A 23,470-nucleotide genomic window follows, 5' to 3' on the forward strand; every position below is an offset into this window, starting at 1 on the left:
AGGGCGCCAGTGGCGAATTTGCCAATCTTGGTGTTCTCTAGCAAATGCCAAACGTCCTGCACGGTGTTGGGCTGTAAGCACAACCCCCACCTGTGGACGTCGGACCCTCATACTACCCTCATGGAGTCTGTTTCTGACCATTTGAACAGACACATGCGGACACATTTGTGGCCTGCTGGAGGTCATTTTGCAGGGCTCTGGCAGTGCTCCTCCTTGCACAAAGGCAGAGGCAGCGGTCCTGCTGCTGCGTTGTTGCCCTCCTACGGCCTCCTCCACATCTCCTGATGTACTGGCCTGTCTCCTGGTAGCGCCTCCATGCTCTGGACACTACGCTGACAGACACAGCAAACCTTCTTGCCACAGCTCGCATTGATGTGCCATACTGGATGAGCTGCACTACCTGAGCCACTTGTGTGGGTTGTAGACTCCGTCTCATGCTACCACTAGAGTGAAAGCACCGCCAGCATTCAAAAGTGACCAAAACATCAGCCAGGAAGCATAGGAACTGAGAAGTGGTCTGTGGTTACCACCTGCAGAACCACTCCTTTATTGGGAGTGTCTTGCTAATTGCCTATCATTTCCACCTGTTGTCTATCCCATTTGCACAACAACATGTGAAATGTATTGTCAATCAGTGTTGCTTCCTAAGTGGACAGTTTGATTTCACAGAAGTGTGATTGACTTGGAGTTACATTGTGTTGTTTAAGTGTTCCCTTTATTTTTTTGAGCAGTATACTTAAGTATCAGTGGTAAAAGTATAAATTATTTGACCTTCCTTATATTAAGCAAACCAGACAGCACGATTCTCTTTTTTTTATTTATTTAAGAAATAGCCGTAGGAACACTCCAACACTCAGACATAATATACAAACGAAGCATGTGTTTAGTGAGTCCACTAGATCAGAGGCAGTAGGGATGACCAGGGAAGATCTCTTGATAAGTGTGTGAATTGGACCATTTTCCTGTCCGGCTTAGCATTCAAAGTACTTTTGGGTGTCAGGGAAACTGTATGGAGTAAAAAAATACATTATTTTCTTTAGAAATGTAGTGAAGTAAAATTAAAAGTTGTAAAAAAAAAAAAAATTGGAGAAAGTACAGATACAAAAAAAAAGACTTAAGTAGTACTTTCAAGTATTTTTACATCATGGACATTCCATGAAGTAAAAAGTAAATTTTCTTTAGGAATGTAGTGGAGTCCCAAGGCCAGTAGTTGAGACGCATTTCCCTCTAGCAATGTAAAAATGTCCTTGAATGTACATGACCCATCTGAATGTATATATGTACAAATATATACAGTTGAAGTCAGAAGTTTACATACACCTTAGCCAAATACATTTAAATTCAGTTTTTCACAATTCCTGATATTTAATCCTAGTAAAAATTCCCTGTCTTAGGTCAGTTAGGATCACCGCTTTATTTTAAGAATGGGAAATGTCAGAATAATAGTAGAGAGAATGATTTATTTCAGCTTTTATTTCTTTCATCACATTCCCAGTGGGTCAGAAGTTTATACACTCAATTAGTATTTGGTAGCATTGCCTTTAAATTGTTTAACTTGGGTCAAACATTTCAGGTAGCCTTCCACAAGCTTCCCACAATAAATTGGGTGAATTTTGGCCCATTCCTCCTGACAGAGCTGGTGTAACTGAGTCAGGTTTGTAGGCCTCCTTGCTCACACACGATTTTTCAGTTCTATAGGATTGAGGTTAGGGCTTTGTGATGGCCACTCCAATACCTTGACTTTGTTGTCCTTACGCCATTTTGCCACAACTTTGGAAGTATGCTTGGGGTCATTGTCCATTTGGAAGACCCATTTGCGACCAAGCTTTAACTTCCTGATATTGATGTATCATGGATATTGATGTATCGTGGATAATGGATATTGATGTATCGTGGATAATGGATATTGATGTATCGTGGATAATGATGTATCGTGGATAATGGATATTGATGTATCATGGATAATGGATATTGATGTATCGTGGATATTGATGTATCATGGATAATGATGTGTAATGGATATTGATGTGCACGTATATTGTCTAAATTGCATATTTTGTTACAATATTTCAGAAAGATAGTGATACAACAAAAAAATTACATTCAACTGGTAAAGGTACATTTTGATATCTAAATATATATATAAAAAAATGTTGGATAGGTGTTTCACGTATCGGTTAACCACATCATAATGATGTAGCAATTGGCAAGTTCCTATGCTTAGACATGGCTGACGCCTGACAGATCGCCTGGATAGGTATTTTATGTATCAGCTAACTACGTCATACGTTATAGCAATTTGTCAGTCGATGACACAGTTGATGACGTGGCATGCGACCATTGGTTGTTGCGTCGCCTCGCATTAGCTGTGGAACACGCCCAATCTGATGCTGACTGCACAGATGATGATGTAGCACGCAGCCATTGGTTGCCGTGTGCAGCTTGACTGCAATAAAACCGTCCTGGAACGTGGCCACTGTGTGTCAGGGAGCTGGCCTGTGGTCCAACTGTTTCCATCAGTTTGCTGCAGTGACACGACTCAGCAACGAACAACCAACTGACATTTAAATCACAGACTAGCCCTCCAATAAAATCACACCCTCCACCAAATAGCGTTACTTTGGTGGCCAATCTCATGAGCAAGTGGGTGGTTAGGAATGTGACAACACCTGTCAAACCAGTTTCACCTATTGTTCTCCTAAGTGTGAGACTCATCTGGCCGCTTCCTCAGACACAGACATAGCCACGGGAAGTAGGGGTGCTGAGGGTGCGGCAGCATCACCTGAAAAATCCCAATATAAAAATATATCACAAAAGTAGTGCACTGGGCCTTTAATAGTCCTGTATTAGTGGACTGATATAGCCCTCTGCAGTGCTGGGCCTTTAATAGTCCTGTATTAGTGGACTGATACAGCCCTCTGCAGTGCTGGTCCTTTAATAGTCCTGTATTAGTGGACTGATATAGCCCTCTGCAGTGCTGGTCCTTTAATAGTCCTGTATTAGTGGACTGATACAGCCCTCTGCAGTGCTGGGCCTTTAATAGTCCTGTATTAGTGGACTGATATAGCCCTCTGCAGTGCTGGGCCTTTAATAGTCCTGTATTAGTGGACTGATATAGCCCTCTGCAGTGCTGGTCCTTTAATAGTCCTGTATTAGTGGACTGATATAGCCCTCTGCAGTGCTGGGCCTTTAATAGTCCTGTATTAGTGGACTGATATAGCCCTCTGCAGTGCTGGTCCTTTAATAGTCCTGTATTAGTGGACTGATATAGCCCTCTGCAGTGCTGGTCCTTTAATAGTCCTGTATTAGTGGACTGATATAGCCCTCTGCAGTGCTGGGCCTTTAATAGTCCTGTATTAGTGGACTGATATAGCCCTCTGCAGTGCTGGTCCTTTAATAGTCCTGTATTAGCTGACTGATATAGCCCTCTGCAGTGCTGGTCCTTTAATAGTCCTGTATTAGTGGACTGATATAGCCCTCTGCAGTGCTGGTCCTTTAATAGTCCTGTATTAGTGGACTGATATAGCCCTCTGCAGTGCTGGGCCTTTAATAGTCCTGTATTAGTGGACTGATATAGCCCTCTGCAGTGCTGGTCCTTTAATAGTCCTGTATTAGTGGACTGATATAGCCCTCTGCAGTGCTGGGCCTTTAATAGTCCTGTATTAGTGGACTGATATAGCCCTCTGCAGTGCTGGTCCTTTAATAGTCCTGTATTAGTGGACTGATATAGCCCTCTGCAGTGCTGGGCCTTTAATAGTCCTGTATTAGTGGACTGATACAGCCCTCTGCAGTGCTGGTCCTTTAATAGTCCTGTATTAGTGGACTGATATAGCCCTCTGCAGTGCTGGTCCTTTAATAGTCCTGTATTAGTGGACTGATATAGCCCTCTGCAGTGCTGGTCCTTTAATAGTCCTGTATTAGTGGACTGATACAGCCCTCTGCAGTGCTGGTCCTTTAATAGTCCTGTATTAGTGGACTGATACAGCCCTCTGCAGTGCTGGTCCTTTAATAGTCCTGTATTAGTGGACTGATACAGCCCTCTGCAGTGCTGGGCCTTTAATAGTCCTGTATTAGTGGACTGATACAGCCCTCTGCAGCATGGGCAAAACTTTTTCCCCCAAAAAGCGCCTTCCTTTTGGAATACACAGCGCGCCAGAGAGCTTTCCGAGGGAGATGAGCAAGCTCCTGAGAGGACACGAGGGCACAGTTGTCGTGATCGATGACATGCTGGTCTACGGTGCAAATAAGGAAGACCGTGACACGAATCTGAGCCAAGTGCTACAGACCATCAAAGAGTCAGGACTAAAGCTGAACAAAGACAAGTGCCACTGTGGGAAGTCGGAGATCCTGTACTTGGATGGGATAAAGCCGGATGACATCATTGTGAAAGCCGTCTCCGAGATGCCCAGTCCAACAAACATCACTGAGCTTCGCCAAATGCTGGGACTGGTGAACTACTTGGGGAAATTCTTTCCGGGCCTCTCATCAGTGCTACACCCCATCACTGAGCTGTTGAAAAAAGAGACAGAGTGTCAACAAACGTATTAGCATACTACGACACCGGCAAACCAACTGTGGTCAGTGCGGACGTAAGCAGCTATGGCCTCGGAGCTACCCTCCTACAGGAACAAGAGGGTGGCGAGCTCCGTCCTGTTGCATTTTCTTCACGTTCACTAACAGATACGCGGAAATTGAAAAAGAGTGCCTGGCAGGTATATGGTCATGTGAACGGTTTGACTGCTACCTGCAGGGCATGGGCAGCTTTGTCTTAGTCAGACCATAAGCCACTCGTTCCATTGATCAACACGTACGACCTGGACAAAGCACCACTCATGTGTCAGCTACTGCTCATGCGCCTCAGACGTTTCTATGTGAAAGCAGTGTTTCATGGGAAGCGGTTAGTGGTGGCTGACACACTGTCAAGAAACCCAGTGAAAGAAAACACGTCAGACACAGAAGAAGTCAAAGCATATGTGGAAGCTGTGGGGGAGAGCAGACCAGTGTCTGCACACAGGCTGGATGACATCAGAGAGGCGACACGCTACGATGCACACCTCCAAATGGTCATGGGCTACATCTGAAAAGGCTGGCCTCAGAGAATGGCGCAGCTACTCTACACGCTACAGGGATACCACACACATCTATCAGAGCGGGACGGACTTGTGCTATATCAAGACAGGATTGTCATCTCAGCTTCACAGAGAGAAGTTCTACAACAGATACACAAAGGTCACATGAGGCTGACAAAGGGCAAAGAAAGAGCCAAGATGTCGGTGTGGTAGCCGGGCATCAGCACCCACATCGCGAGAAACGTGATGCAGGTTCTGTACAGAGAACAAACCAACTCAAAAGAGAGAACCCCTTGTCATGACACCTTTACCCAAGGGTCTGTGGCAGAAGATTGCAGCTGACCTGTGTGAGCTAGAGGGTAAGAATTACCTCCTAGTGGTGGACTACTATTGTAGGGACATAGAGATAGCTCACCCGCCCACTACCCAGCAGGTCATCACCCGCCTCAAAGGTATGTTTGTAAGATGGGGGATACCTACCGAGCTTGTTAGCGACAACGCTACTCAGTTTGTCTGCATTGAGTTCAAGGAGTTCAGATAGTATGGTTTGGCTCATACCACCTGCGGTCCCCATTGCCCGCAGGCAAATGGAGCAGCAGAGAGCTGTACAGACAGCTAATGCGAATTCTTAAATAACCGAGCCACGCCCCCATCAGCGCAACAGGAGCAAACACAGCACCACTCATGACTGGACGTCAGATCCGGACGTCGGTCCCAGTGCTGGATGGGAATATACAACCAAAACTTATCAGCCACAACAGTGTTAAACAGAAGGACCAGAAAGCCAAACAAGCTTACCAGTTCTTCTATATCAGGAGGCATTCAGTGTGCCCCCTACCGTTATTACACCTTGAACAGAGTGTCAGTCAAGCTGGACAGAGAGACACGATGGAAAACACCAGCAGTTGTCATCAGCAAATCTCCAGAGCCGAGATCCTACGTTGTGGGAACTGAACACGGCACCATCGCTCGGAGAAACAGGCGACACCTTCAAACTTTTCTAGAGTCACCTACTCCAGAGAGACAGCAGCAGAACAACGAAAGAGCCATCCAGTCTTCCAGTGAGGACAGCACACAGGCCCCGCCTGCGAGCCAGCCAACTCTCATCCCCTCACTCAGTCCACCACCTCAGCCAACCTCACCACAACTGGTGAGAATGACCTCCAGAGGTCGAGAGGTAAAACTACCACTGAGGTTCAGAGATACATGAGAAAAAAGAAAGAGAAAGAAAGAGGTATATGAACAGCAACTGTTTCAGGGCGGAATAATCCTTATGCTGCTGTGGACAAAGGGCTGTCTACTCCATGTCCTAGTTGACACAGTTGTGTATTGTCGATGTTAAAGAAAAACAAAACTTATGTTACTGAAAAAATATGTTATTGAAATACAAATAGTTTGTATTGAAACAGTCCATAGGGTGAATATTTGTATTAGGTACAGAGGATGTTACAGTTGATTTCACTCAGAAAAGGGGAGATGTAGTGATGTCTGTTAGATATCTGTGTAATTGATTGGTTATGCGTGTCATCGTCATAACCGGATATGACAAACCTAGCAAATGAGGACTAGCAGATAGCATCTTGTGAACTGCATGTTAATTGTCTGATTTAAGAGTTACTAAACATAACTAAACCGGATAATTCACTGCCGGGTCTCCATCATGACAATTGGGAAGTCAGATAAAGCGTTTAAATTGAAAACTGTGAAAATAATAGAATCCTTCTCATTTCACCACGTGCTTAATTACTTCATTTTTGTTTTGAGATGACTTCGCCATGGGGTTGAACGGGCACCTGGCTCACGCCCGGGAGGCAGCCCGGGTCCTAAACAAACGCAATCGATTTTCAGCCGGTGCAAAACCCACCTACAGGGACAAGACTAATCAAACCCCTCATTGCCACCTGGTTTCCACCAATCAGCATGCCCGAATGCACATTTGGACTCTGACCCCTTCCACTATATCAAATTACACCCATTGATGCTCGCCATCTTTGATTTGATTTGGTCCTTAGCCGTTTCTTGTGTGTGGGGTACAACCGTTATTTACAACTGTAGCAGTGTAGCTAAGCCTAACCCTTTTGCTAACCTGCCACGTTAATTATCTTAACCTGTTATGTAAACAAATCCCCCGTGTCGAGAAACCATTAGTCTCATAAAACCGGAACTGACCGATGGCAGGTATCAATGGGCGTTTCCTGATATCACACCGACTGACTCGCATGATGGATGGAGTGAGGAAACCCACTCCATCTTCCCTGAGTACCAGACTTTTTAGCTAACATCCCACTCCATCTTCCCTGAGTACCAGACTCTTTAGCTAACATCCCACTCCATCTTCCCTGAGTACCAGACTCTTTAGCTAACATTCCACTCCATCTTCCCTGAGTACCAGACTTTTTAGCTAACATTCCACTCCATCTCCCTTGAGTACCAGACTCTTTAGCTAACATTCCACTCCATCTCCCTTGAGTACCAGACTCTTTAGCTAACATTCCACTCCATCTCCCTTGAGTACCAGACTCTTTAGCTAACATCCCACTCCATCTTCCCTGAGTACCAGACTCTTTAGCTAACATTCCACTCCATCTCCCTTGAGTACCAGACTCTTTAGCTAACATCCCACTCCATCTTCCCTGAGTACCAGACTTTTTAGCTAACATCCCACTCCATCTTCCCTGAGTACCAGACTTTTTAGCTAACATTCCACTCCGGCAATCACAACCTTCAATATGCAGCCAGATTTATGACGCAATTGCTGATTGGTAGTTGGAAGCAACATTCATATTTTACTTGACAACGTTATGTAACATGGGGGTTGTGCAAAAAAAATTGGCGCAATTTAGAATTCTAATTTTAAGAACAACAAACAATACTGTTACCGCATGCTGTGGTAATTTCCTTGTGAGAAGACAGTGTCAATGCAAGATCATGTTGTTCAAAGTGGCTAGAGAGGACTCCGTAATGAGAGAGAAATAATGATACGGAAAATATTACCCTGCAAGATTCAATCGAGCTACGTTTACTTAAGTTGCATCCCATTAATGAGTTGAAAGAAAAATCAAAACTGGCACCTGTCATCCTTCCTTGCACATACAGTATGCTGATCATCATGACTTGCTTACATTTTCACAATTTGTTATGCTCATTTCAGTTTGGCCTATGTTATTTGTCCCTCCTCTCTTATTAAGCAATGGAGTCCAGACAGGATGCTTTAGGAAACTTTCTCAATGGACATAGAGAATTAGTGAACTCACACACACACACCCTAAAAGAACCTGTTGTAGAAATTACTACCAGGGATACCTGAAGTCAATATTAAATGAATAATTCTTTATTATCAGCAAGTTCCAACAAACTTAATGCACCAAGTAGTACAGGTCTGTCAGGAGCTTTCTGGGGGCAGTCCCGTTAGTTCTCTTATATACAGCTATTCACCGGAAGTGCTACCTGTCCCAGACTTGCTGTTTTCAACTCTCTGGAGACAGCAGGAGCGGTAGAGATACTCTCAAAGATTGGCTATGAAAAAGCCAACTGACACTTACTCTTGTGTTGCTGACTTGTTGCACCCTCGACAACTACTATGATTATTATTTGACAATGCTGGTCATTTATGAACATTTGAACATCTAGGCCATGTGCTGTTATAATCTCCACCCGGCACAGCCAGAGGAGGACTGGCCACCCCTCATAGCCTGGTTCCTCTCTAGGTTTCTTCCTAGGTTTTGGCCTTTCTTGGGAGTTTTTCCTAGCCACCGTGCTTCTACACCTGCATTGCTTGCTGTTTGGGGTTTTAGGCTGGGTTTCTGTACAGCACTTTGAGATATCAGCTGATGTAAGAAGGGCTATATAAATAAATTTGATTTGATTAATAGAAGCATGATTTACACTATACACTATTCATCATTAACTTTGGTTCCTGCACGTGACTGACCAATACCTCATGAGGCTTCTTCTCTCCATGCTGAGACCTTGAAACTGAGATACCCCCCTTTTGTTCTCAAAGCAATTTTATGGGCGTACTGCCAGATTGCTTATACTGATAGTGAGGATTCCTCCCATGCACGATAAATCTGTCACTTGCATGAACCCATTCAAATTAGTTATTAGAAAAGCAGCATTTATGCTAAACATACGATCTGTGTACATCAATCAAAGCCACCTCAGTCAAATACAAATCACATTTCTCCTTCCCTAAACACGTATTCAAAACCTACAGGCTCACCTTCAAATCTAGCCTGTAGTCTATCAGAAAGTAGGCCTAGGCTACATTATAGCATAATGCTAAAAGAATGTTGCCTATCAAATTCATCAACAAGGAAAGTTTGAAGGGACAGAGACAGCTATATCATTACTAGAGACGTTGGTTATGTAATTAGTATCCAAGCATGTGCCTTATTTGTCTAAACAGCCCATGGTAGGCCTAATAAAAAAAAAGTACTTCAATGACTCTTATGACGGAAGGCTGGTGGTTTTTATTTTAGGTGTGAAGATACTTCAACATGTCTAGACGATAACAGGCTACAATGATAACTCATGCTTGGCTCCCAAATGTATACGTGTCACCATAGGTCTAATATTTAAACTGAGGAAATGTGATTATTATTTTAGCGATCCGTGTTAGACGTCCCTCCTAATGATATGAGCTGCTGGACAGCATACTTACAGTTGATATGGGTTTATGGATTAGAAAGTGAATTTGCCATTTCTAAAAATAAGCTCAGTGGGGAATGGCGATTCGCTGCGTTGCGATCTGTTGCCCAGGCCAACAACCAGGTAAATAGGCCTAGGCACTGTACTTTTTTATTGCACATTTAATTAAACTGAAGCATTTGGCGATGTTCAATTTAAATTCATTTGCACAAAACGTGCGATAGACAAAACGTATTTCGCTAAAATTCACTGTAGTGGGCTAGCATACAAATGGTGGCTTAATAGCCCAGCCAATTAATGAACTTCTAATTTACACATCTGTGTTCAACTTTACCTTCTTGCGCAATTCATGCCTCTCCGCTGGCATCTCTCCCTCTTCACCATTAGTTTAGTAGAACAAGAAACGCCCCGGGGTACGGTCTGCAATTACTCCATATTCAGTCTACAATTACTCCATATTCAGTCTACAATTACACCATATTAGATGACGATGCAAATTTGGCTGCCGACCAAAGTTATCAGTGTGTATTCTAGAAGAGCATCTGCAATGTAAATTGCGGGCTTATATTTTATGGGATTGTTTACTATAATTACTGCTTGCTTCTGAGACTTTGCTAGAGATAGTTATCTTGTTACATCTGTAACTTATTTGTTCTCTTAGCTGGTAGAATTGTTTGCCTGTTGGCTAGTGCAAGATGTACTCTTACTCCTCTTAAGGATCGGACCCTTTTTTTTTTTCAATTTCCGCCTAAAATGACATACCCAAATCTAACTGCCTGTAGCTCAGGCCCTGAAGCAAGGATATGCATATTATTGATACCAATTTAAAGGAAACACTTTGAAGTTTGTGTAAATGTGAAATGAATGTAGGAGAATTTAACACATTAGATCTGGTAAAAGATAATACAAACAAAAAAACGTGTTTTTTGCATCTTTGAAATGCAAGAGAGAGACCAGATACTGATTAGGATTATAGTTGTAATTTAGATGTTGTCCACAAGATGGCAGTGTGCAAAGTTTCAGACTGATCCAGTGACTCCACAATATTTTGTATCAAGCCTGCCAGGAGTTTGCCCAAATGTGCCGAATTGGTAAATTTATACATTTTCAAGTACATAACTATAGAGAACATACAAAAATGCTATGGTAATAAAAATGTAAGTTTACACACTCCCAGGAATGTCATACATGATGGATCATTAGCTTCCCAACAGAAAAGACACTAACCTTCACACATCTAGATGGCCGGACGGGGTAGGTGTGGAGCCAGAGACAGCAAACTGTAGAACCCAGTTCCTACATTTTAATATAAAAATGGATTTTATCAAACAAAACTACGCTACAGTTTTTCTCCGGGACCCTCAGGATGACAAATTAGAGCAAGATTACTGAATGTAAGTACATTATATACCTTCAGAGGTGAATGTATAAAACTAGTTGCCGTGATAAAAATGTGTTGTTGTTGTGCACTATCCTCAAACAATAGCATGGTATTTTTTCGCTGTAATATCTACTGTAAATTGGACACTGCAGTTAGATTAACAATAATTTAAGCTTTCTGCCCAAATAAGACATGTCTATGTCCCGTAAAGTTGTCTGTTGTTTACAACGTCATTCTAGTCACATTATCGCATATTGAGCAACAACTGTCCCAGTTTAGGGACACCGATCCCGTAGAGGTTTTAATAAGCTCCAATGATCTTATGTTATTTTTAGAGTTAGACTGGCTCTGGCAGCCAAAAATAAATAAATCAAATACTCCATCTAAACGTGAATCGATTCTCAGTTGCGATAAGGTTCTAGAAACATAAAGCCCTTTACTTTAATGTCACATCAAAATAACTTCACAAATGCTAAATATATACTTACTGTACCCTGTCTTCTGTAAAAACGCACTGTGACATGGAGATATGGCCATATGGGAACACTAAAACTAACCTTCACACACCTTCACACGTCTCAATTTAACCTTTAGTTATTTATTTATTATTATTTCTCACTGATATGAAAGATAAGGACCTATTAAGCTACCAAAACCATACTGAAATGGTTAATGTTCAGATTGAGAGTCAGGGTTCTTAACAAAACTCCCCCATACAGAAGCCGCCTTCGTCCAATGACTCTTATGTGTAATGTAATGGAACTGAGATTTATGATCAAGGGCTATGTACAGACCTGATTGTATAGCTGCATTACCAGTGTTAATATGCGTGTTTATTTCCTTTCTTTCAATAAACTATGAAGTGTGTGTGTGTGTTTGGTAATGTGTGGTGGTGACAAAGAGCCAATGAAATTCTGGATATGGACATATCTGCCTTGTTCTTGCCAGATAGTGTGTAGTTAAGATTCTGACTCACTATAAGCATTGAGTACAGGCTATAATGAGTCAGAATCTTAACTATCAGCATTGAGTAGTGGGTGAGGGCATTCACAGCCAACCGGTCAGACAAGCTCCAACTAGTCGTTTTTACACTGAATGAGAGTGACTAACAAAATCAGTGGGGCCCCCCAGTCGGTAATTCAATCATGATAGCTGGCTAGACTAATTTACCAATCTAAAAATTGTTTGCTGACATGGGTTAATTGAGTGTCCTGTCAGTGACTGACATAACAAGAGAAAAATAGCTGATGCACAACCAAATTTCAAAATTGAAAAACTGGGCCCTTGGGCCAATGTCCAGAATTGCATGAAATTACAATCCACATTTGGATAGGTCTCTATATAACTGGGCAAGTTATGTTACAACATTTCGTTTTTCAAAACTTTGTATTTGGATCAGAATGATGCGGATTCTGTAATTCTCTTCTATGCTATCCAGGATCAGATCAGTCTGGCTTTGTTTGAGACGGTTTTTAAGAAAACAATCGGTTAGGATCATTCTGATCCAGATATCACAGAATCCGGATTTTCAGTGCTTTGAACAGGCCTACACCTTGCCATCTACTGGACAGGCTGTGCTACTACTGCTACACTGTCAAAGGGAAACAGATGAGTAAACTACTGTACATGAATAAAGATACATTGATTGAAAATAATAGAGCCTGCATATCACTTATAAGTATTTGACACTTTTCAATAACAATTTACCACATACATATACTGCAGTCAATTTAATATAATGAACCTTTGGTTTTCAGATGCTCACTTTCATTACATAGAAATTTCTAGGTTGTAGTGCCACCCTGAATCCACCCTTCCAGTGGATCAAAACTATCCTAATCACTACCTTTTTTGAGTTTTGAAAAAAGCAAAAACAACATTTAATCCTGATTTTAAAGGTGAGATTGGATGACCAAATCCTTATCCCTATCCGGAGAATCCTAATCACATTCTTCAGTTTTGAAAAAACAGATTCTAACATTTAATCCTATCCTATTGGGGAAATCCTGCAGGTACCTTTTTGAAAATTGGGCCCTGGAGATTGCAAAAATCATGATGTAACCACAGAAGTGCAGTATCACATTATACCAATAGAGGTTACTCTTACCATATGAAAAACAATACATTTTGTGTGAAATCCACTGAACAGGGACATTTTCTAACCCTGTTACATATAGATACTTAAACAATATGAACATTAAAAGGGAGGGTTGTTACTCGTTAGTTATTCTTTGATAAATGTGTAAACATTAAAGAGGATAAATATGCATCCTTGAAAAAGTAGCATAAGATCCAATCAGAAAAACATAAAAACAAAGATGTAACTACAATTTAACTCACTAACATCTAAAAACCTAAGACTTATTGTTATGTGCAACCAACATTTACTAAAAGATGTCAAGCTTTATTGGTTTTTAGTTTTAACATGATCAATAGGCTACTAAAAGCACACAATCAGAGCTTTTCTTTATCTACAAAAACCTAGCTCTCTCATTGCGGTAAAGCATATGAGTGACACCACCTGGTTAACTGTCACTGGTTTGGTTTCAGAGAAAATGATGATCAAGTACACTGGGTTCACTTACAGTATGTTACTATTTCCCACTGCGAGAGCAATGGCACCCTCACAGAGAGCAAGCCATACTATAGAATCATTTTCAAAGACATGCATTGTAAACTGTCATCTTAAAATGCACCATGCAGTCAAAACACTGTCCCAACATACAAGAAAAACTTCAAGCTATGAAATATTTTATGCACTGGTTGCTTGAGTACTTTACTTGAGAAACAAAGTTGTTGGTTGGGTCAGGACATTGAACACTTGCTGGGTGAGATAGGACCAATAAATATATACTGCTCTTTGACCTTGGCCTAAATAAGGACTCAGTTTTGACTGAATTTGGAAGCAATTTTTACCAACAAAATCTCCCAGATATGCCAAAGTCCCCTTTAGGAAAAATAAAGTTAGCCTATTCTTCCAACATATTGAATAGAATATTATTATTATTTTACAATATCATGATTATATTTTATTCTGACTGTTGGGTTTATTATAGGAAAAATCTCAGTAGCCTAGCCACCAAGCACATGGTGTATATTTTTACTTCATTTTTCCCAAATATATTCTTTACCTTTTATTTAACTAGGCAAGGCAGTTAGGAACACATTCTTATTTACAATGACGGCCTACACCGGCCAAACAATAATCGGTTGTATAAGTGTTCCTTTTAAAGCAAGAAAGAAAATAGGAAAGTTCATGATCAATGGCAGGATGAGGAGATCCACCAATACCATGCACGTGAATACCCAGCCCCTGGTCGTCAAGGAGACACTTCAGCTTCCTCGCGGATTCGAGCCTGGAGGTCTCTGACTACCTCGCCAGCAGTCAGACGTGCTCCCTGATTGGCTCGTACTCTCTCACCATACACCGTCATTCACTCACCCCATTGAACCGCTTCGACTGCTGCGGCGCATGGTCTCTCTTTACCTCTCGTGGATTGGTCGGGAAACGTAAAGGGGTGGGCAATGCCGAAACTTCAGAACTTTGGATCTCTGTTATGATTGGACATGTATTCGGCACTTGGAAAACGGGGTGTCGTTCACAGGTACAGTACACTCATCATATATAAATGGATTGATGTTTTGCATGTTGAAGTCATCAGTTACTACCAAGAAAGTGTGAAGGGACTAAAGTTTGGCTGGTTATATAATTTAAGTGATAGACCACTTACTTTTTCAAGGTGAGTACACGGATTGATTACGGGATTGCCTTTCTCCAATCCACACGATGGTATACTGGGCTATAGCGGTACAGGCTACTGTAAAAGTAATTATACCAATTAAATAGGCTACACCAATTTTTGGTTTTATGGAATATCTTATTTTAAATTAGGTGACGATAAAAGTTAGGCTTCTGTACACAAGGGTCAAGATGGTCAACGGAGTGTTCTGTCTGTGATGGATAAATCATCAGTATTCTGTTTACTTTGCAGTCAAAATTGATAAGGTAATGTAAATTGATATAGCCTAAGAAACGTTGATCCACATTATTAGCCTATACGACTATTCATTTAGGTGCATATCAATTTTGCTCCAAGTTAGATTGCCGTGGGTGCTGAATTAAGTTGCAAATTATTTTATGGTATTAGTAGAATAGATCCTAAATCTAATCTTGGATGCATATCGTGCTGCCAGGTGATGCCCTTTTACAAAGTACCACTGTTATTACAAAGTAACAAACGTGGTAGACGAGAGGAACTAGCGTGCTACATTGTAACGTTCTACGTCGAACGGTTGTTCAGAGAATTCGAAACGGAAGCTGGTCCGTCCGTTCTTTCGTCCGACTGTGGTCACATCGAGTTCTGACCTTATGATCTGGTTAGCTCGCCTCAAAGGACAGCAAACAGACATCTTGTCATTATCCTATGATTGTAAGGTAAGATGATACCTATCGTCGATGGTTTTGTGAATGTCCTCGACGCCTGATTATGTGAACGGACATCTTTTTGCCATAGCTAGTAATCGAATTTCCTAAGTAGCTAGCTAGCTGTCATCAGCTAGAATTGGATTACATGGCATGTAGAGATTGTAGCTGTAGTTAGCCCTGTTATGGCTATCCTCTTCCACTATATTGTCGTTCTGACACACTTGATGGCAGACCAACCATGGACTTGCAGAGCTAACATTAGCTAGCTAGCTTCCAATCCAACTCTCTTTCTTGGATTTTTATTAGCCAGTTAACGTTAGCTAGCTAAAAAATCACGAAAAAGGAGACGATAGAGTTAATAGTAACGCGTAAACCATACTTGCGCGATTACTCACTACTGCAAGACATCTGCTGATCACATTGTTTGCTTCCCAGATGATCAACACTTCCCCTATTACCTTTTTTCTGCGTTAAAGTCGCTCAGTTTTCACCCCACCCAGTAGGTGGCGTCAATGCACCTTTTGGGATGTAGTCCAAAAATACAAATTATAATAAGAAGAAGGCTGGTATGTTTTTCAGACTTCCCCCACAAACCAATGTAATCCTTCAGTCAGTTTAAAATGTCTATTCAGATCCCTACACAGGCTCTAACCTGAGAAGGGGGAGTATCTTCCACAGTGCTGGAAAAAATACCCAATTGTCATACTTGAGTAAAAGTAAAGATACCTTAACAGAACATTACTCAAGTAAAAGTCACTCAGTAAAATACTACTTGAGTAAAATTCTAAAAGTATTTGGTTTTAAATATACTTAAGTATCAAAAGTAAATGTAATTTCTGAAATATACTTAAGTATCAAAAGTATAAATCCTTTCAAATTCCTTATATAAAGCAAAATGGTAGGCCGTCATTGTGAATACGAATTTGTTCTGAAAGTTTAAAGAGCCACAAAGCTTTTTCCTCTTGCTCTTTCGATACACATGTAATCACTATGATACCGCTCTTGGTCACTGTGACCCGACTCCACCTTTCCCAAATTAGTCTGTCACCATCTTAGTAACCGCGAACGGGTCTCCCAAATAAGCTGGTCCGTCCGTTCTTTCGTCCGACTGTGGTCAAATCGAGTCCCAAATAAACATCCTTATTCATGAAACATAATCCAACCAGAAACTGGTGTTAATTTCCAACTTGTGCTCTTTTAGCTCCATTGTTGTTTAATATCATCATCCGGTCATTCTTTTTTTCTTTTATTTAACTAGGCAAGTCAGTTAAGAACAAACTCTTATTTTCAATGACGGCCTAGGAACAGTGGGTTAACTGCCTTGTTCAGGGGCAGAACAACAGATTTTTAACTTGTCAGCTCAGGGATTCGATCTTGCAACCTTTCGGTTACTAGTCCAACGCTCTAACGACTAGGCTACCCTGCCGCCCCATTCTTACCAACTTCACTCACGCCAACAGAAACAAACATTTCATCCGCTTCCACTATTACATGACCTGCCACCGCTGGGCCAGATTCAAGTTCGTCCATCCACCTTCCATATTCCTCTACTCCAATACCTTTTATCCTTCTCCTATTCTCGTAGTAGCTAGCTAGCGTCTCCACTCCGTCCAACATCGCCGTGCGTGTGTTGCCAACGGGCTTGTGTGTTCATTTAGCAAGGAAGCCAATATTTGCTAGCAAGCTTCAACACACTGGGAGAACACTCAGAACAGGTGTTATGCAAGCTGCCATTTTCCCAGTTGATTTACTTCTACCAAAAGTATGTATGTTTGAAATATTATGCACCTTTTGATACCAGCTTCAGAATGCCATTCTGATTGGTTTTGTTGGAGCGATTGGTTAGACTGCTAAGTGTCTTTGTGCAGAACGTCCCTGGTTCGCGCCCCCTGGTCTGGATAACGACGTGAACTACTCTGTTACACTTAATTCTCAGCCCTTATCAACCTATTGACCTCACATTCCACCATGAATAAATCTCCCCATATTGACATCTCTCTAAAACCTCTCTTCATCCTTGTCTTCTCTCTCTCCCAACCAGCTCATACAGAATGCCTGGATCAGCCCCAGCCAACGGCGAGGCCACGTGGCCCAAAGATGTGGGCGTCATCGCCCTGGAGATCTACTTCCCGTCACAGTACGTGGACCAGGCTGAGCTGGAGCAGTTTGACGGCGTGTCGGCCGGCAAGTACACGGTGGGCCTGGGCCAGGCGCGTATGGGCTTCTGCTCGGACTGCGAGGACATCAACTCCCTCTGCCTGACGGTGGTCCAGCGGCTGATGGAAAGGAATGGCCTCTCCTACGACCAGGTGGGCCGTCTGGAGGTGGGCACTGAGACCATTATCGACAAGTCCAAGTCGGTGAAGACGGTGGTGATGCAGCTGTTCGAGGAATCGGGCAACACGGACGTGGAGGGGATTGACACGACCAACGCTTGCTATGGGGGCACCGCCGCCCTCTTCAACGCCGTCAACTGGGTGGAGTCTAGCTCCTGGGACGGTGAGAGGCGTTGTTTTTAACATTGTGTCATCGTTTTGTTGACCTTCCCAAGTCTGGTGTGTTTGACTGTGTGTGACTGTCTATTTTAGTCAAATATTTGACTGAAAAACACACAGGTGTATTTCTTAAGTCTGACACACTGCCTCTAAATGGACCTACCTTAGACTTAGACCATAATGAGAGAAGAAATCATCTGTTATTCATAAAGAATATTCAGTATTTGTGTTACCTGTCTGCTTACTGACGTCTCTTTCTGCCCTGCAGGTCGTTATGCCCTGGTGGTGGCAGGAGACATTGCAGTTTACGCCACAGGAAGTGCCCGGCCGACAGGGGGAGCCGGTGCGATAGCCATGTTGGTAGGGCCCAATGCCCCACTGGCTTTTGACAGAGGTAGGTCAATATCCTACTGTGTGTAAATAGTTGATGTTAACACAATGACTGAAGCATGACTCCCCCCAGCCTGTTTATTATAGACACAGTTCCTCTGTTGTTGTTTGTTAATGTCATTCAGGTCAATGTCAGTTCAATAGTACACCTCAGACCTATTGTATTAACACACAAGCGTGTACACACACATACATACATACATACACACACACACACACAATCACTCACTGCTCATCTTACTGATGAATACACAGCTTTGTTTACATTTCAACAAGCCATGCGTCAAAGACACCGCAAGTACGTTTCCATTTCATAGATAGCCAGCCATTCATCCAGTGTCTGGCTGAATACATGTGATGCTGTACAACCTGGTTGGGGTCAATTCCAAAACAATTCCAGTCAATTCGGGAAGTACACTGAAATTCAGTGATGGAAAAAGTACCACATTTTCATACTTAGGTAAAGATACCTTTTAAAAGAAAATGACTCAAGTAAAAGTGAAAGTCACCCAGTAAAATACTACTTGAGTAAAAGTAAAAAAAAGTATTTGGTTTTAAATGTACTTAAGTATAAAAAGTAAAAGTATAAATAATTAAAAATTTCTTATATTACGCAAACCAGATAGCACAATTACATTTTTTAATTTTTAATTTACAGATAGCCAGGGGCACAGTTCAACACTCGGACATCATTTACAAACTAAGCATTTGTGTTTAGTTAGTCTGCCAGATCAGAGGCAGTAGAGATGACCAGGGATGTTCACTTGATAAGTGCATGAATTAGACAAGTTTCCTGTCCTGCTAAGCATAATGAGTACTTTTGGGTGTCAGAGAAAATGTATGGAGTAAAAAGTACATTATTTTCTTTAGGAATGTAGTGGAGTAAAAGTTGTCAAAAATATAAAAAGTAAAGTACAGATACCCCAAAAAACAACGTAAGTAGTACTTAAAAGTACTTTACACTGCTGCTGAAATTCCAATTCCTTTCAATGCTTTTCAATGAGGAAACTGTGGAATTGGAATTTGGTTTACTTTGTGAATTGACTAGAATTGAATTGGGATTGACACCAACCCTGCTGTACAATGGGTGAATTATTTTTTATTTTACCTTTATTGAACCAGGTAGGCTAGTTGAGAACAAGTTCTCATTTACAACTGCAACCTGGCCAAGACAAAGCAAAGCAGGGCAGCAAAAACAACAACACAGAGTTACACATGGAATAAAATGGTGCGTCATGTTTGCCCTTGCAGGTCTGCGGGGTACACACATGCAGCACGCCTACGACTTCTACAAGCCAGATATGGCGTCAGAATATCCTGTGGTGGACGGAAAGCTGTCTATCGAGTGCTACCTCAGCGCGTTAGATCGCTGTTACTCTGTCTATCGCAACAAGATCCATGCACAGTGGCAAAAAGGTGAGAGAAATTAGCATTTGTACATTTTGTAAGATGCGCTTTGCTTGTTTAAAAATTGATAACAAAATTGTTCATTTCAATGCATCCACCATACCTTTTCAACAGGCCTTGGTTAATTCAAACACTTTAGGCTAAATCCTAAGTAGGTAAAGTGGGCTTAGGCCAGGACTATAGTTCCCTTTATAGTCTTAAGTAGTTAACTAAAGTTCATTTCCACTGCGGCCTGAAATGGGTTTAGTGAAAGTAGCCTGTTGCTAATGTCATCGCAGAGGGTAGTTAGGTTAGGTACAAGATTGGACAGTGATCCTGAATACTTTGTCCTTGTATCACCCACCTCTGTAGTATCAGAGACCATTCTAACCAAAGCTTGTATTTTTTCCCAATATCAATATGGAACTTATGCAACCATGAGCTTGATTGAAATCTTGGTACGGCCTTTCTAGCAGACCTGGGTCAAATACATTATGCATAATACTTTCAAATACTTCCAATATGTGTATTCCAGGTGTGCTGACTTAGTTTATTGTTTGGGACTAGTCCATTGTTTCTGTTGTTCCTGAGATAGCTTGAGTATTTAAAAGTATTTTATACTGTAGTATTTGACCCCAGTATGTTCGGTTTTATCATTGACCATCTGAGTAAAACTGTGTATTTTGTTTTAGATGAGTTTATTAGTTACATGCACAGGGTTGCGGGGGACAGGGGGAGCAGCTAGGTGACTAGTGGTGGCTGTTCAGCAGCCTGATGGTCTGGTGGTAGAAGCTATTGGCCAGTCTTACAGTTTTTGCCACGATGCTCAAATACTGCCCGCGTCTGAGTGATTGAAGCAGGGTGAACAGGCCATGGCTCGGGTGGCTGAGGTCCTTGATGATGGTCTTGGCTTTCCTGCTACACCTGTCAGTTTGGCTCAAAACATGTCCTATGTTCTACACAGAGGGTGTGGACAAGCGTTTTAGCCTGGAGGACTTTGGCTACATGGTGTTCCACTCTCCCTACTGCAAGCTGGTGCAGAAGTCCTTAGCCCGTCTGGTGCTCAGTGACTTCCTCAACCACCCCAGGCCCAACACAGAGACTGGACCATTCAGTGGCCTGGAGGCTTTCAGGTTAGAACTCCACCGTCAGGCTTGCAACTTATTAGCTACGTAGTTCACTACCTTTTGATTGGTCATAAATTATCATAGATATATTATTCCCACACACATCTACAATTAAAAAAAATATATATATATTTAACCTTCAACTAGGCAAGTCAGTTAAAAAAAAACTACAGGATTAGTGTGTGTGTGTGTGTGTGTGTCCGCGGGACGGTTAAGCTAATGTAGGCTAATGTGATTAGCATGAGGTTGTAAGTAACAAGAACATTTCCCAGGACATAGACATATCTGATATGGGCAGAAAGCTTAAATTATTTTTAATCTAACTGCACTGTCCAATTTACAGTAGCTATTACAGTGAAATAATGCCATGCTATTGTTTGAGGAGAGTACAGTTATGAACTTGAAAATGTATTAATAAACCAATTAGGCACATTTGGGCAGTCTTGATACAACATTTTGAACAGAAATGCAATGGTTCATTGACTGTCTAAAACTTTGCACATACACTGCCATCTAGTGGCCAAACAGATGATGGGGGGGAAAAAAACACGTTTTTTGTTTGTATTATCTTTTACCAGATCTAATGTGTTATATTCTCCTACATTAATTTAATATTTCCACAAACTTCAAAGCGTTTCCTTTCAAACGGTATCAAGAATATGCATATCCTTGTTTCAGGTCTTGAGCTACAGGTAGTTAGATTTGGGTATGTCATTTTAGGCGGAAATTGTAAAAAGGGTCCAATCCTTATGAGGTTTAGAACAAATTCTTATTTTATAATGACGGCCTACCCCAGCCAAGTAATTACGATCCTCCAAACATAATCCAACCAAGATTACCATAACTCCTGGTTGGAATACATATATAAAATATTATTGAACCTTTATTTACATAGGGAAGTTCCAGAGAGCCCTGCTTCACAAAAATGCAGCAAAAAAAGACCAATTACATAATAAGGACGTTACAATTACAACAACAAAGGTGAGAGCATGAAAAATCTCAAGTGCGATGCTGTTCCCGTTTGTCCCCAGAACAGCATGTAAACGGCTCTATAATACAGTGCCTTTCGAAAGTATTCAGATCCCTGACTTTCCACATTTTGTTACGTTAAAGCCTTAATCTAAAAAAGATTTAAAAAAAATAAAAAATCCTCAGCAATCTACACAAAATACCCCATAATGACAATGGAAAACAGGTTAAGAAATTTTGCAAATCTATAAAAAAAAAAAATAATAATAATTATTTACATAAGTATTCAGACCGTTTGCTATGAGACTCAAAATTGAACTCAGGTGTATCTTGTTTCCATTGATCATCTTTGAGTTGTTTCTACAACTTGATTGGAGTCCACCTGCGGTAAATTCAATTGATTGGACATGATTTGGAAAGGCACACACCTGTCTTTATAAAGGTCCCACAGTTAACAGTGTATGTCAGAACAAAAACCAAGCCATGAAGTCGAAGGAATTGTCCGTAGAGCTCTGAGACAGGATTGTGTCGAAGGCACAGATCTGGAAGGTTACCAAAAAATGTCTGCAGCATTGAAGGTCCCCAAGAACACAGTGGCCTCCATCATTCTTAAATGGAAGAGGTTTGGAACCATCAAGACTCTTCCAAGAGCTGGCCACCTGGCCAAACTGAGCAATCGGGGGAGAAGGGCCTTGGTCAGGGAGGTGACCAAGAACCCGATTGTCACTCTGATAGAGCTCTAGAGTTCCTCTGTGGAGATGGGAGAACCTTCAGGCCTTTTATGGTAGAGTGGCCAGATGGAAGCCACTCCTCAGTAAAACGCACATGACCGCTTGGAGTTTGTCAAAAGGCACCTAAAGACTCAGACCATGAGAAACAAGATTCTCTGGTCTGATGAAACCAAGATTGCAGGAGGAAACCTGGCACCATCCCTACGGTGAAGCATGGAGGTGGCAGCATCATGGTGTGGGGATGTTTTTCAGCAGCAGGGACTGGGAGACTAGTCAGGATCGAGGCAAAGATGAACGGAGCAAAATACAAAGAGATCCTTGATGAAAGTGCTCAGGACCTCAGACTGGGGTGAAGGTTCACCTTCCAACAGGACAACGACCCTAAGCACACAGCCAAGACAACGCAGGAGTGGCTTCAGAACAAGTCTCTGAATGTCCTTGAGTGGCCCAGCCAGAGCCCGGACTTGAACCCGATCGAACATCTCTGGAGAGAACTGAAAATAGCTGTGCAGCAACGCTCCCCATCCAACCTGACAGAGCTTGAGAGAGAAGAATGGGAGAAACTTCCCAAATACAGGTGTGCCAAGCTTGTAGCGTCATACCCAAGAAGACTCGAGGCTGTAATTGCTGCCAAAGCTGCTTCAACAAAGTACTGAGTAAAGGGTCTGAACACTTATGTAAATGTGATATTTCAGTTCAATTTTTTTTATAAATTTGCAAAAAAAATCTAAAAACCTGTTTTTGCTTTGTCATGGAGTCTTGTGTGTAGATTGATGAAAAAAAAAGAAGATTTAATCGATTTTAGAATAAGACTAACCTAACAAAATGTGGAAAAAGTCAAGGGGT

At 41.7% G+C, this 23,470-nt stretch overlaps 1 protein-coding gene across 4 annotated transcripts in view; it reads left to right on the forward strand.

Annotated features, from left to right (window-relative positions):
- Window positions 1-14,591: 14,591 nt before the first annotated feature.
- hmgcs1 (3-hydroxy-3-methylglutaryl-CoA synthase 1 (soluble)) overlaps window positions 14,592-23,470 on the forward strand; it is a 15,262-nt gene continuing 6,383 nt past the window's right edge. For 2 of the 4 annotated variants that reach the window (XM_014144703.2, XM_014144707.2), the window contains exons 1-5: window positions 14,592-14,705; window positions 17,568-18,025; window positions 18,290-18,415; window positions 19,663-19,827; window positions 20,762-20,930. In XM_014144703.2, coding sequence (XP_014000178.1) covers window positions 14,668-14,705; window positions 17,568-18,025; window positions 18,290-18,415; window positions 19,663-19,827; window positions 20,762-20,930 — 956 coding nt within the window. In that variant the 5' untranslated portion in view covers window positions 14,592-14,667. The other 2 variants (XM_014144712.1, XM_014144710.2) reach the window with 2 other exon arrangements.

Source organism: Salmo salar, chromosome ssa01 (assembly GCF_905237065.1).
Source record: "Salmo salar chromosome ssa01, Ssal_v3.1, whole genome shotgun sequence".
NCBI lineage: Eukaryota > Metazoa > Chordata > Actinopteri > Salmoniformes > Salmonidae > Salmo > Salmo salar.